Here is a 13,612-nt window from a genome sequence, read left to right on the forward strand (position 1 = left end):
AAATATGAGCATCCTGTAAGCACATTTTATTGGCACACAAAATGGCAAAGCATACATACGAGACTTTGGATATGACACGAAAACTCCTCTGCTGAATATTATACAAACAATGCAGAGCTCTAATAATGCAAGATTTGAACAGAAGGCCTCTGAAAATTGATCTCTTCCTTTTCATTGGTCTTACATTGGGGAATAAGTTATTTAGTAAAAATAAAAGTTTCAGTAAAAAACAAGTGAATCAGAATGAAACAGAACCAAAATACATGTTTTGGTTTTCTGTGAGGATACTAGTTTGTTCATCATCATGGCGATTCCTATCAAGATCATCATCATTATCATCATTGTAATTATCTTCATCATCATTGTCATCGTCATCATCATCAGCAGTATAATTCACAGTCACTGTGTCTTGCTTAGTCATTCTTAAACATTCAAAGTTCTGATGTCACTCGATATTTCTTTGAATAACATGCAAACTACAGTTGTGCCCCATCCATCAATTAGGCTACCGGGTCTCAAACTGAAAAACTGGGCCAAGATTTAAACATTTTAGGCAAAGCCTACTTAAAGCCTACTTCTCTCAGTTAGCTGCACTCTCAGAAGAGTGTTATCCATTATACAGAAAAAAAATCTGTTTAAAAACACTGCCAACTGAAAGTCAATTAAAACAGCTGCCATTATGGATTATGGTGAGTGGCCTTTATTAGAACCCAAAAGAACAGATGGGGCCTTTATTTACAGAGCCATAACCCTTCCATCAGTGCTTCCAAAGTGATGAACTGACCCCAACATGGCCTTAAGGCTGGAAATAAACAGAAACGTTCATATTTTTAAAACATCATGCATGAGTCCAGTTTGGGAAAAGTTGTTAAAGGGTTAAAGAGGTATGATGTGGATGAATATGCTTTTCATATGTGCCTTCAAACAGAGTCCCAACCTTGTTGGTGCAGTACAAGATGATCACAGAATATTCACAAATCTTTAAAAATAATACATTTAGACGCAGAAAACAAAATATTTTGTGGGGGCGGGGGGGGGGGGGGGGGGGGGAGTGAGTTTTGGGGGTGTTAAATTACAACTGTAAATTACACAATTGTAGAAGCTTTTCTCTGCTTCAATGCAAGCTAAAGATAAGGACTGTCTTTGTAGAAGCAACGTTTTGAAGGAATGCAAGCTGAAAATGTAGAGGAATAAAAAAAATACAAGTGAACCTTAAACTATTTAAATGTGCAGAGGTTGGTCTCAGAGGCTGCCTTTGGAGTTCAGTAGCTCTCCAATGAGAGGGCCACCAACAGTAACCATCTCTTCAGTGATTGGCTGTTGTCCAGTTCCATTAAAAACTGCAGTCGCCATGGAGATGTATTGCTACCTTGGTGACCACCTATAGTTTATATGCTGAAAAATGGGCTGATTTTGTCCCAAAACCATCTCACACACAAATGCAGGTTCCCTTATTTCAAGGCATTTAGAACTGGTAAAATCGAGTTTTTAAAGACTGACATTTCTTTTTCACTTTTTGATTTTAAAAGTATCCATTGTTGAGCTTTTGCTGGCAAAGTCTGTTCAGCTTCCCAAAGGTTCGCCCTAAGCATGGAGAAGGAATCTTCTTGGTGAAAATTGGCAATTTCATTGACACCATGGCATGAGAATGATATCATCGGGGTAGCAAGTGAGGTCAAAGAGAGAAAAGAGACAGAGCTAAAGAGATAAGGAGAGAGTGCTGCCCTGGTGGAGGACTGACAGCACTGCAAGTGGTGTCTCTTTACTGTGAGGCCTGTGAGGCCGTGCTCTCGGGTTTACTGTCCTGGCCCGTGGGTGGCTTACTGGCCCAGGGGCTATTGTTGCCGAGCGCTGGTGAGCTGGTGAAGTCATCGTCGTCATCTAGACCGTTAGTTGCGTCATACTGTGTATTCTCCAGGCGAGTGATCAGACGCTCGTCCTCGTCGCCGAATTCCCCACCCATCAGAGTGGGTTCGCCCACCACCATCACATCCTGCCAATTGAGACAAGAGGGGCAGGATTAGAAGGCACGTCATGTTTGGAGTATTGATCAATCATAAAATGCTCCAACACAATGAGGAAAACCTTTTAGCTAAGCAGCGTTTCATATTCACGAGGACAATGACTGTCAGTTGAGGCTTTCTCCCAGCAATACAGTGAGCACGAAACAACGCATGTGTGTAAAGTGTCTATGAAAGGAACGATGTCCACATTCTGCCAGTAGCTTATTGAGACGTTTGCTGTGATTTCAACCACACCTAACTGCACACATTAGACCAGAGCTAATCCTCTCCTTTAAAAAAGATGAAACAACACAGTAAGAGAAGAGTATGCATGGAGCACAGTGCTATGCCTCCATTCCTCTCCTTTCCTTCCCTCTCTCATGCCATGGGCTCGACTGATCAGTTAACTGGAGCACACGCATCGCTGGTCATGTGTGTCCGCGCACCAGAGAAAAGGCATGTTCTCTTTTACTACCTGCGTTTCTCACCGTTCCTTCGCTCTCTGTCCGTCTCTTTCTCCCTAGTCATCAAAGACATACTCCCTTCTTCTCTCTGTTTACGCTTATAATATTTCACACTTTTTAAAAAAAATCTACTTCCATCCCTCTTTTGGCTGTATCAGCTCACTCTCTCATTCTCCCTTTATGCAGATATTTTGACACATATATATTTTCTCACTCTCACTTTACTTAATTCCCCTCAAATGATCAAACTAGATATAAAAGATCAAGATAGAAAAATACAAATTCAATCATTACTTTTTTCATTTAGATGCACCCCATGGAAGTGTTGCCCATTAGAGAGAAAAGTACCTTTAGCTAATTCTGTCAGCTGACATGTAACCAAAACCTGTTACTATCCATGCCCCTCCTCCTTCTCTCATATCCCCTCTTCCTGGCAATCTCTCTCACACCTCCCCTACTGCTTTCATTCTCTCCTCCTGCAGGCCAGCACTGAGAAGCTCTTTTTAGCAAAGCACCTCATGAAATCTTATGAGGTCTCAAACTCCACAGCCAGAGTGCTACCACCCTCCTCTCCACTTCATAATTACAGTTATTCATTAAGGTGGGCTTTTGGACTAAATAACAATATCCACACACTGATTTGTCAATTTGCATAGCTAATTAAGTAATTAGCAGCAATGTTACCGATTATGAAAAAAAGAGACGCTGCCTGCCAACGATCCTTGAATTCACCATCTGTTTTCGAACGGCAACTGTCACCCTCTGCTCTGGGTATGAAACCAGGGGCCAATCTCTCTCTCTCACTCTTTCACTCACACACACACATGCACATACACACACACACACACCCCACAGGTTCCAGCTGGTGGTCTGACTGAGAGCTATAATTGCTATCAAACGGGAAGCGTGTTCTGTGTTCTCATCTAATTAGCTTTAGCCTGTGGCTAAAGCTACGCAGCGTTCACAACAACAGCAGCTCGGCCCACCTGCCATGAATCACAGCTGATTTAGGAGCACCTCTTCTACTCTGAGGCTTCTACGATCCATAAGAACCCAACTCTGGAGACTGGTCCAGAATCAGCAAACTAAGGCAAGAGTGAGCAAAATGCCTCTATGGTAACACCTGTATCCACAGAGGCCAGTTCTAACCTCAAGATAATGCGGCATGCTCAAGTATTAAGATGTTCCTGAAGACCTTGATTTAATGGATTAGTTGTGACCAAGCTTTTCAAAAGAAGGGTTAGATAAGGAGAGTGCTTTATACTAAGAGACAGAAGAGGACTTAAGCTCCTGGGTTACTGTTTTCTTTCCTGCATAACACAGCAGTTTGGCCCAGACAATGTCTGAATGTCTACATTCAACCCCCCCCCTTTCAAGAGTCAGTCAGAAATATTCTTGTTTATTGATACCATGATAACAGCATTGTGCCTTAACACTAAACACACAGGGAACAGTGATGCTAATAACCTTCTTATTATTTAATGACCCGGGCATCGTTTCCCAAAGTCATCATAGTGCTAAGGTCATCTTAAATGAGAGTGTTAAGTGTAATACTCGCTCTACTCTATTTGTATCATGATGCTTTTGGGAAACTCAGTCCAGGTCAGTATTTAATGCAACAAATTGCACGACTCCAAACTGCACCTTGACAATGGCTCCACTAGGGGGCACTGTTGCCACAGCACTTGATATGAGACCCCCGTGCCCCGCCACGCATGGTCATGTGACTGTCTCATTGTGATTAGGCTCACGTAGGCGACTGCTCAGGCACCGTGCTACAACTGCACAGACAAAGCCAAGCGACCACACTACACATGTAACCAGCATGTTCCCTTCCACAGCGTGTGGCACTGTTTTACTCGTTATGTGCCTTTTTGCTTTGGGGGAAGAGGCAAAAGGTTTAGTGACAGGCACGCACACACACACTCACATGTTAATGTGTGTTGGCATAGAGCCAGCAGCTCATACCAATAGTTTCTTCTCAGTGTGTGTGTGTGTGTATGTACTTTTACATTTAAGTGATGTGCAGAGACCAGACATGTACTGAACAAACAAAAAAATATATGCAATTAAAGTTATTCCTGCTGAGAGGGGGGAAAATACTATGTATATAGGACAATCGGCTGTTGGCTACTACGCAACATTGTCATCCTACAAAACCACCCATCCACCAAGAATGAACACTGCATGTGTATACAGACTATTTTCCATAGACTTTATAATTATTTTTATTTTTTGTCGCATTTTCACTACCAAGCGAGGCCAGTCCATGTCAAGGAACAAATGTGAGTATGAAAGTGTCTTGAAACTTGGTCACATTCCAAATCCTTACTCTAATCTCACAGTCAGCATTCACAGGCCTCATTGCCCTCGGACTCAGGCGGGGGGAGGCCAGACACTACAAATCCCATCATCCATCTGCAAACAAATGCAACCTTGCCTCCCACCATGACTCCCAAGGTAAAAGCAGCAACACTTGTGGGTTTAAGTGTGTATTTGACCTCAGGCTGAGTGACTGTGGGAGTCTTACTGGTTAAAGGGCCATGAGGATAAAAAAGGCACTTGAGGATAAACGCCTCTGAATCAGAGCTTAAACACTACAAAATTTCATTGGGATGGAGAGAGGCGCTGAAACTTGCCCTCAGCCGATTGGCTGAAGTTTGATTTCACAGTGCTAAACAGAAACAGATTTGAGGCCTTATACAGCCCCAGATTTCTGAGTCAGGTGGCTGGAACAGAAAACTCCAGATGACCCGATGTTGTCGTGCAATTAAATTTATAATGGTTATGAGTGATGTTTATAAAGTCCACCATTTATGACAATGCTATAAGGCTGGAGTTGACGATGCTACAGTGCTGCTTATTTTTCATCATTTGCTCCTACACTGCGCTGGTTGCTACATGCGTCATCCAACTTGACGACGCAACCTCCAAAGGCGCTGGTATTATTACAAACATTCACCTCATGGAAAAAGTCCAGGTATGGTGCGGCTCCAAAATTGAATTACGTCTTACACAATCTTACACAAATTCACTAATCAGGATTTATGAAAACAATATGTCAGTATTGTGCATTACAAAGCTATAGCTTACCAGCAATGCTGATGTTTTTTTTAAATCTATGAAACTAATCTGGCACTCAGCAAGCAACCAAGTTTGCAAACCAGCATTGATATATCACCAGGACTGGAGAGGCACAATGTCATATATTTCTTTTCTGAACAGAACATCCCATGAATCCTAAATGAACTCAGTTTTGATGACACGGCTGGGGTACGTTCAGATCTCATGCAACTGCCAAGTTACTTGAAATAAAAAAAACTAAATAAACAGTATTGCTTTGTGTAACATGGCAGAGGATTTTGTGTTTTAAACATCTTTTATTTTGAGAAAGCTTTGCTTCCAACATGCTAAGATTCAATAAAAAGTTTTTATTTAAAAATTTTTTTTTAAATTAATTAATTTATTTTGTGTGTGTGTGTGTAAAGGAGGAGATTCGATGCTTACAGGTACCTGGCTGGTCAGGTTAAAGCTGTTTGCTGGGCTTCGTTTCTTGCTGCCTGCGCTGTTGCCTAGGCTACTGTTGGACGCACTACTGGCGGAGTTCTTTCTCTTTCTCCTCTTTGTGGTGGTCTGTCGAGTGGGCTCTGCTCCACACACACACACACACACACACACACACACACACACACACACACACACACACACACACACACACACACACACACAAAGTGTGGAATGGCATGAGGATTTATAACTCATATAGAGACACTCACACAATATCAAAATAGTACATACACTTCTGGGGGGAGGAGGAGGGTTGGAATAAGAATATATCTAGGATAAAAACACTAGCATTCACACAGGCACAAACAACAAAAATCTAAAAGTCCCAGGCTTTGTTTAGTTTGGAAGTGGAATCAAAAATCATTTTAACATATCCCAAGACATGCACTAGTGAGAGGAGACCCCTGCTTTGTGTAAATGCTCAACAATAGTACTATTTGTAGAAACTCACCGTTCTTATAAAAAGTTATTTTACCACTGCTACTAGCACTCGCAATATGCTCATTTTACTTATACTTATCATTTCACAAATAATTCAGATTCAAACTATGAACAGTTACAGAAATGCAGTATTTAAAATGCTTCTGATGTTGTTCAATTTATGAAATTCTAATGAGACCAGACATCATTTTAATCACCTAAGAAAAACTAATAACCTATCTGTTATTCTGTGTCCACATTGCCAGATATGCTAAAGTAAGTGTGTAAGAACGAAATGGAGCTGGTGTCCACCAAAGATGAGGACATGGCTAGATATGCTAGACTAATTATATAAGAAAGAAATGGAGCTGGTGTCCTCTGTTGAGTAATTATGGTGTAAACAGACAAAACATACATTTCATGGACTATTTCATACCAGAATGAAATTTCCCTGTTAGGGCATGCTGTAAGCAGAACTTTAGACAATGGAAGGAGTACCTTTTTTGTGATTTGTGGGGAAAATCTCCGTTTTGAAGTTCTGTGGGTGTCCTGCTGAAAACCACAGTCAGAGGAAGTTTTATTTAGCAGGTCATGTAGCCTAAATCTTAGATCATAAAATTACATAGTTAAAGATGAAAATATTGGTGAATGGTACTTTGAACATCAGTGAATTGTGTTTAGAATATTAACATTTACATTAATTTGGAACATGTACATACATACACTTTTCTAACACTATTGCACATAAAAATCACAAAACAGCTAAATATGTCAATATTACTATTACCAGTACTAGAAATTTTGAATATCAATGGTGATATCATCTAATATCACTGGTAGAAAATGAAGTCCATTTTCAGAGGTTCTTACTACCCATACCCAGAGAGATGTTTACCTTTTGGTTTGCATTCAATGCTTCTTGTAGAAAAACACAAAATCCCACTATATACACATAACCTTACCATATACACAACTAAAAAAAAAAACAAAATACAACACAAAGTGCAAAATAAAACAATTTCACTAACCTGACAGAAACAGTGAATTGCATTTCTTTATGGGACATAAGCTGTGCATTGTTTTGAGGCAAAAAAATTAAAAAGACATTTCTGGCTCCTAGAATGTTTATCAGCGAGGGTGTGTGAATGACGCACTGAAACCACCTCATTTCCACACACACCAGAAAAAAAGACTTATCAGTGTTAAAAAGCAGCTGGCCTTCCTTCCTGGTCTGAATGTGGGAGCTCCCCTCACCGGGGCTGAGGAGGAGGACAGCAGGAGCTCAGGCTCACATGTGGCCCACGACCACAGAGCAGCCACAATAGACCTACTCAATAGAACACCTCTGACAGAGAGGCAGGCATGCCCAAGAGCTGAAACGGTCCCTGCCATCGAAAGAAGATGACAAATCTTCCCCAAATTAGTGCCCTCTTCAAAAATGCTACTCCTGTATCATTTGCATTGGCATGACTTTTAACTTTTGGGAACTAATAGTTTTCCCACCTGAATAGAACTACTGAACTGCCTACCAATATTTAATGAAAGTAGGCTATGCATAATGATTTGACAAGTTTCATTTCTTAATCATTTTTTTGAAAAACAACCTGCAAATACTTAACTGGAATTATAATAAGGCTGTTTTAATCACAGTACACAAGGCATTTTCAGGTTTCTGTATTTCAGTGCATCACACCAGCACTGAGCATTGCAGTGGAATGCATCCAAAGTCCAGTCTGTAGGTTTCCTAAGTGCAGCTCCACTACACCCTACTCTCCTCTGCCATGCTCTGAGGCACCCAAACCAGCTCCGGTAACCTCACTTCACACATACACATGTACAGAGGTTCCAAGCGAGCTAGGCGACTTGTCAGTGTTCTGAAAGGGGAAGCTGGGGCAGGTGGTTTACCTGGAGGTGCGACCATCCGCTGCCATTTCTGAAACAGGCAGGTCTTTAGGCAGTCTCTGGGGCTGAGGCTGTAGGTCTTGTGTCTGGACATGAGCTCCTGCATGGGCTCGAGGATGACACACAACTACAGGGTGGAAACATGACAGCCCACAGTGAGAAAAAAGGAACTTGGCTCGCATCATGTTATTATGTGATTTATTCAGGATAAATGATGCCATAACAACAAAAGATCATTTTTAAGATTTTTGTTTGGACTTTTTTTTTTTAAGCAGTAGGTGAAAACACAGACGCGCGCACGCACGTCATCCGCTCTGACAGCCGCGCATTTCTGACGCTGCTGTATCCCCTCGCACTTCCACAGGTCCAGGGGAACAATCTCTGGATGCGGGCCCAGGCAGGTCTATTTCAAGCCTGAATGCGAGGAAACCCTTCAGGCTTCCTCAGCCACCACGCCGTTCGGCGCACCTCATCCGCCCGAACACAGGAAACCAGCCCCGCGTGGAGGCACTGATAACCTCCCACACACCACAACGCTGTCTTTGGCTACGCTAATAAGTTACTCTTAGGAGATATTTTTACTCCGGTAGAACTCATAGAAATCGTGAGAAACTTTCCTTACAATCAACACGCGAAAACAAACACAAACAAAAACTCTAGCGTTTACCTCACAGATAAAATAACCCGATCAACTAGATAGCTGAGAAGCTTTTTAAATAACTCTCGCGTGTTACATCTTTTTCACATAATGTATAATTCTGTCAAATCTTAGAACTGGGCAAATATAAAAGGAAGCCCGAAACAATAAAGCGCTAAGTCTCCGTCATCGCTAGCGAGCGGTGGACTAGCGCCTGAAGCCGCTGAGTGGTTAAACAGGGAGCGCTTGCAAAGCGGCCCGAGCCGCTGAACAGCTAGCTGCAGGAGGCGCGCTGGACCAGAACCGGAGTGCTGAGACGTGTACTACACAGCTGTGTCTGATCTACATTTAATGCACAATTCAGCTTAGGCTTCTCTCCTCCGGTGCTTGTATAAGCGCGACTGTACGTTTAACCTGCAGAGCAAGAGAAGGCAGTCGAGCTGTTGGGGACAGAACGCCGGGTTGTATAAAAAAACACATCGATGTATTGGGTGAGTGGGTGCCGAGTACGGCGACCCCTAATGCCGTGCCTCAACAGGGAACGCTCATTAATGTTATGCTAATTTCCTCCATCCAATTAATTTTCTCTGCCCCTCTTGTTCGCCCGTTTGCAAATCGGAACTGTCACTCACGCTAAAATCGCCCAAATAAACAACGCTACGATGAAGCAGGGTAATATATGCAACTGCAGTTGCGCTGGGTTATGCGTGCGCACACCTGCTGTACACGCAAGCATGCCTTAACGATCTGCCATACGCATAAATGCCTGAGAACATGTCACACATACACATACAGACGCCACTGATGATTAAAGGGTCTAGTCTGTTGCATTATTTATTTATTTATTTATTTTTTGGAAAACACTACCACAATGAGTTTTCTAGAAATTGTCTGTGTGTGTGTCTGTGTGAGACTTACCCTGAGGTAGTTGAGGGTGAAGTTGGTGAGACCCATCCTTGTGATGTTTTTGGAGAGCTGCTCCAGGAGCTGAGGGTCTTGGGCCTGTATGCAGAGAGGAGAACCAGCATGGCTATGTAACCTCAAAACACCTCAGTGTGAATACACACACACACACACACACACACACACCAGATGTGGGATCCATATCTCATGTCTCACACTCCTTTAGTGTTAGGAATCAGACATACAAAAAAACTTATGCAAGCCATATAGAAAAAGTCCAGTGAAACAGGTTATTATCAACTTCATAGCTGAACTATATGAGATAAGACTGGCAATCATATTGGTTACTGTGCATATAACTCCACAATGAACTTTGAAAACATTCAAGTCTTTATTTTTATTTCTTTAGACTGTATGGACTAACAATTAAAAACACTTAAAGGCTGGTCTTTAACAAACACCTAATGAAGAGAGAGAAAAAAATAGTTTTGGCTTTTGTACTTCTGCATATCCACAGATGGTTTTATATGGATTTTATGAAATAAAAATAAAGTGGATGCAACCAAAATGGCATATATGCTTGTTTTCTTTTGTTGTTTCATGTTTCCTTTTGGATTTGAAAAGTAGTTAAAAACAGTTTGAGGAAAGCTGCTGTCAGAAGGTTGGACTAGAGGCCAATGCTTCAATTACCCTGAATATGTATTTGATTCAGGTTTTGGGGCATTGTATGTGGAGTGCACTCAAACTTCTAATAAATATTAATAGAGGCGGTTGAAATTTGAATTTCGCAGAAGCCCAAGGGATTACCTCAAAAACCTATAAGCTGCAATCGCACTGCCTGTCAGACTGTGGCTTCCAATGCAGTGGGTTAAGGAAAAACCCACAAAGCTAATGCTCCAACGGAACAAGTTTAGAGACCATCCGTGAGAGGGAAAGGTGTGTGTGTGTGTCTGTTTGTACATGTTTATATGTCTCCATGGGGACTAAATGTCCCCACAACAGGAACATCTCACATTTTTGACCTTGTGGGTGCCGCCTTGTGGTCTTCATGACCACAAATGACACAAATATGTATATATTATTTCAAAAGAACAAGACTGTGTGTGTGTGTGTGAGAGAGAGAGAGAGAGAGAGAGAGAGAGAGAGAGAGAGTCACTAAACCACTAAATCTGTAGAATTTAAGTGACAAGAAGTAACCTTGCAATATTTAAAAATACTCTTTAATGTATACACATTATTTATGCATTGTGCATGTTTAACTGCAGAGTGCAAGAAAGAGTATAAAAATGTTAACACCTCAAGTTTAGTCTTCAAACAGGTCACTCTCATTCTGGTAATTCTCTCATTTGTAACGATCAAACAAGTTTAACTTCACTTTTGCACAACCCTTCCCTGTGTTGTTGAGTGTGAAACAATCAAATACACTGTAGTAAACACTGCTCTTCTCTGCCAGTGCAATCCTACCCTTTCCTTACCCTAAGCTCCATCTCCGTAAGATCTCTATCCCCAAGATCCTTCTCTTCTTTTCTCTCTCGCTTTCTCTCTCTCCCCAAGATCTTCCTCTTACTCCTCTTTTTTCTTTCTCTCTCACTCTCTCTCTCCCTCATCTTTCTCTCTGCCTTTCTTCCCTGCTTCTTCTAGTCCCCAAAGGGCCCAATTTAGGTCCACGTGAATTCCACATGAACACAGTCGGCTTGTAGTGTGTGCAAACATTCCGACATTGTGCATCTTGAAATCTACAGAGGGGTAAAAAAATGTTACAACATGCTATGCTAGCTACATTAAAGATAATATATTTCTAAGTTATCACTTGTTTAATTCAGCACAAAAAAATGGTAAGTAATGAGGTTCGTGGAGCCCAGTCTTCATATCCTTCATTGCAGCATGTTGGCAGTGTTCGTTACACTCTGCGGAATTAAGTAGATTACTCATTTGACCTTGTTATTATTCTATTTTTTCAACCCAGACAAGCCTCTCTTTCATCTGAGGCAGCCTTTGATGTCTCAAAAGAATTATTTATTTATTGATGTATTTATTTTAATCCCTTGGAATGAAGAAACTTTTTTGCACTTTGGTGCTAAATTCCCACAATTCTGTGGCGCATGCAAACCAGGCTGGCCAAGGTATGAGTCAGGAGCTGCCTCTGTGACTCAGTCCAGCTGGAGGCAGAGTTTAGCTAAGAGTAAGATAGTAAAGTGCTTATACTCCAAGCTGAGCACACTGTACACCCTCTGTGCCATTGTGGAGGCATTTCTCATGGCCAACCGAAGAGTCATACTGTCTATGACAGAGTGACAACCCAGGGGAGGGGGAGCGGGGGGTGGGGTGGGGGAGATTTTTATTTTTATAGGTGTGGTGCTATTGGCTATTGGTCCACGAATAATGACATCACTCATATGAAAATTATTTATGGTATTCATAAATGAGTGCACTGTAGGAACCTTGTATTATCTTTTGACATTGTCGGTAGTTAATATGTGCAAATCCAGTTTATTCAAATACTTTTTTCATGAATCAAAAAGTTTCAAGGATCAGCAATCACACACCCAAAGACTATAAAGATTTGATGGGTATAACATCAGAAACTTTTACATGTCTGTGGTTAGAAACTAACTGCAGGAGCTCTCAGCCTAAGTTAATCAACCACCTGTGCATCATTTTACTTCACTCCACACTGCTGGATCACAATCACTGCTGAGACAAGTGACATGGTGTGATGACATCCCACTCACGTGCATGGCGAGGACACTGCGTGGGATGAGCTCACGATACTGCCGGATGGTGAAGTGCCATGTTTTGATCCGCATCAGGTCATCGAAGGCGAACTCGAGGATCAGACGCCCTTCCGTACACACCTGCCCAAGCATGGGTAAACACAAGGTCCGACTGTTAGAATCTTCGCAACGTAGAATACAGACTATATTACATGGCCTAGCAAAGTATTAATAATGTTTAGACATTTTGGACAGGTGTCTCCATCCAGAGGGCATGAGGGGCATGCCCACTGTCAGTGCCTGATGATTCATTTTTAAAACAGTTAAAGAGGAAAAGCGTCTTGACTGTCAGTTTGGGCCCAGCTGCATTAGGGATAAAACTGGAGCCTATTATTATGGAGCTACTCCCTACTTTCCCTTGGCCCCCTGATCCAGGGAGCCAAGAACGGGTGAACTCACCAGCCAAGTTTACAAACACCAGCAGAACAAAACAACAAAATGCTGAATGAAGCCTTGGGGTCACAAACCATTGCCAATCAAAAAAAAAAAAAAAAAAAAAAAAAAAAAAAAAAAAGGAAGAGAAACATTTTGCTGTTTTGCCGAATTTAATGCTGAGCTACTTGGCGAACCAATGTTCCGTTGCTGCGGCAACCATGGGGAGGAGGACGGAAGGGGGAATGGGGAGGGGGGGGCAACAGCTGATTAGTTGGCATGGCAACGGCAAAGATGTAATCCCGCCAGAGCCACTCTAATCAATGCCCCCAGCACAGATGGTCTCTGGAGGATCAACAAGAAAAGAGGCTGCTGGCGAATGCCGTGCTGTCACGTGACTCACCCTCTCCATTTCCATCTCTTCCTCTCTCTCTGTCTCTCTCTCCCTCCTTATTCTCTTTCTTCCGTGTCTCTCTCCTTCTCTCTCGTTTCATTTTGTCCTTCTCTTTTTCACTCCCTCTATCTTACTTTCTGCACTTATCTATCTTTGCCTCCACACCAACCATGCAG

At 42.0% G+C, this 13,612-nt stretch overlaps 1 protein-coding gene across 3 annotated transcripts in view; it reads right to left on the reverse strand.

Annotated features, from left to right (window-relative positions):
- Nucleotides 1-5: 5 nt before the first annotated feature.
- ldb2a (LIM domain binding 2a) overlaps nt 6-13,612 on the reverse strand; it is a 42,674-nt gene continuing 29,067 nt past the window's right edge. Inside the window, exons 4-9 of one of the 3 annotated variants that reach the window (XM_026999409.3) lie at nt 12,629-12,751; nt 9,912-9,995; nt 8,360-8,483; nt 6,953-7,003; nt 5,975-6,114; nt 6-1,993 (exon numbers count right to left, since the gene is read on the reverse strand). In XM_026999409.3, coding sequence (XP_026855210.1) covers nt 1,763-1,993; nt 5,975-6,114; nt 6,953-7,003; nt 8,360-8,483; nt 9,912-9,995; nt 12,629-12,751 — 753 coding nt within the window. In that variant the 3' untranslated portion in view covers nt 6-1,762. Of the gene's footprint in view, nt 1,994-5,974; nt 6,115-6,952; nt 7,007-8,359; nt 8,484-9,911; nt 9,996-12,628; nt 12,752-13,612 lie in introns of all 3 variants that reach the window. The other 2 variants (XM_026999410.3, XM_026999408.3) reach the window with 2 other exon arrangements.

The sequence above is a fragment of the Electrophorus electricus genome, chromosome 16 (assembly GCF_041902795.1).
Source record: "Electrophorus electricus isolate QZ-2024a chromosome 16, ASM4190279v1, whole genome shotgun sequence".
Taxonomy (NCBI): Eukaryota; Metazoa; Chordata; class Actinopteri; order Gymnotiformes; family Gymnotidae; genus Electrophorus; species Electrophorus electricus.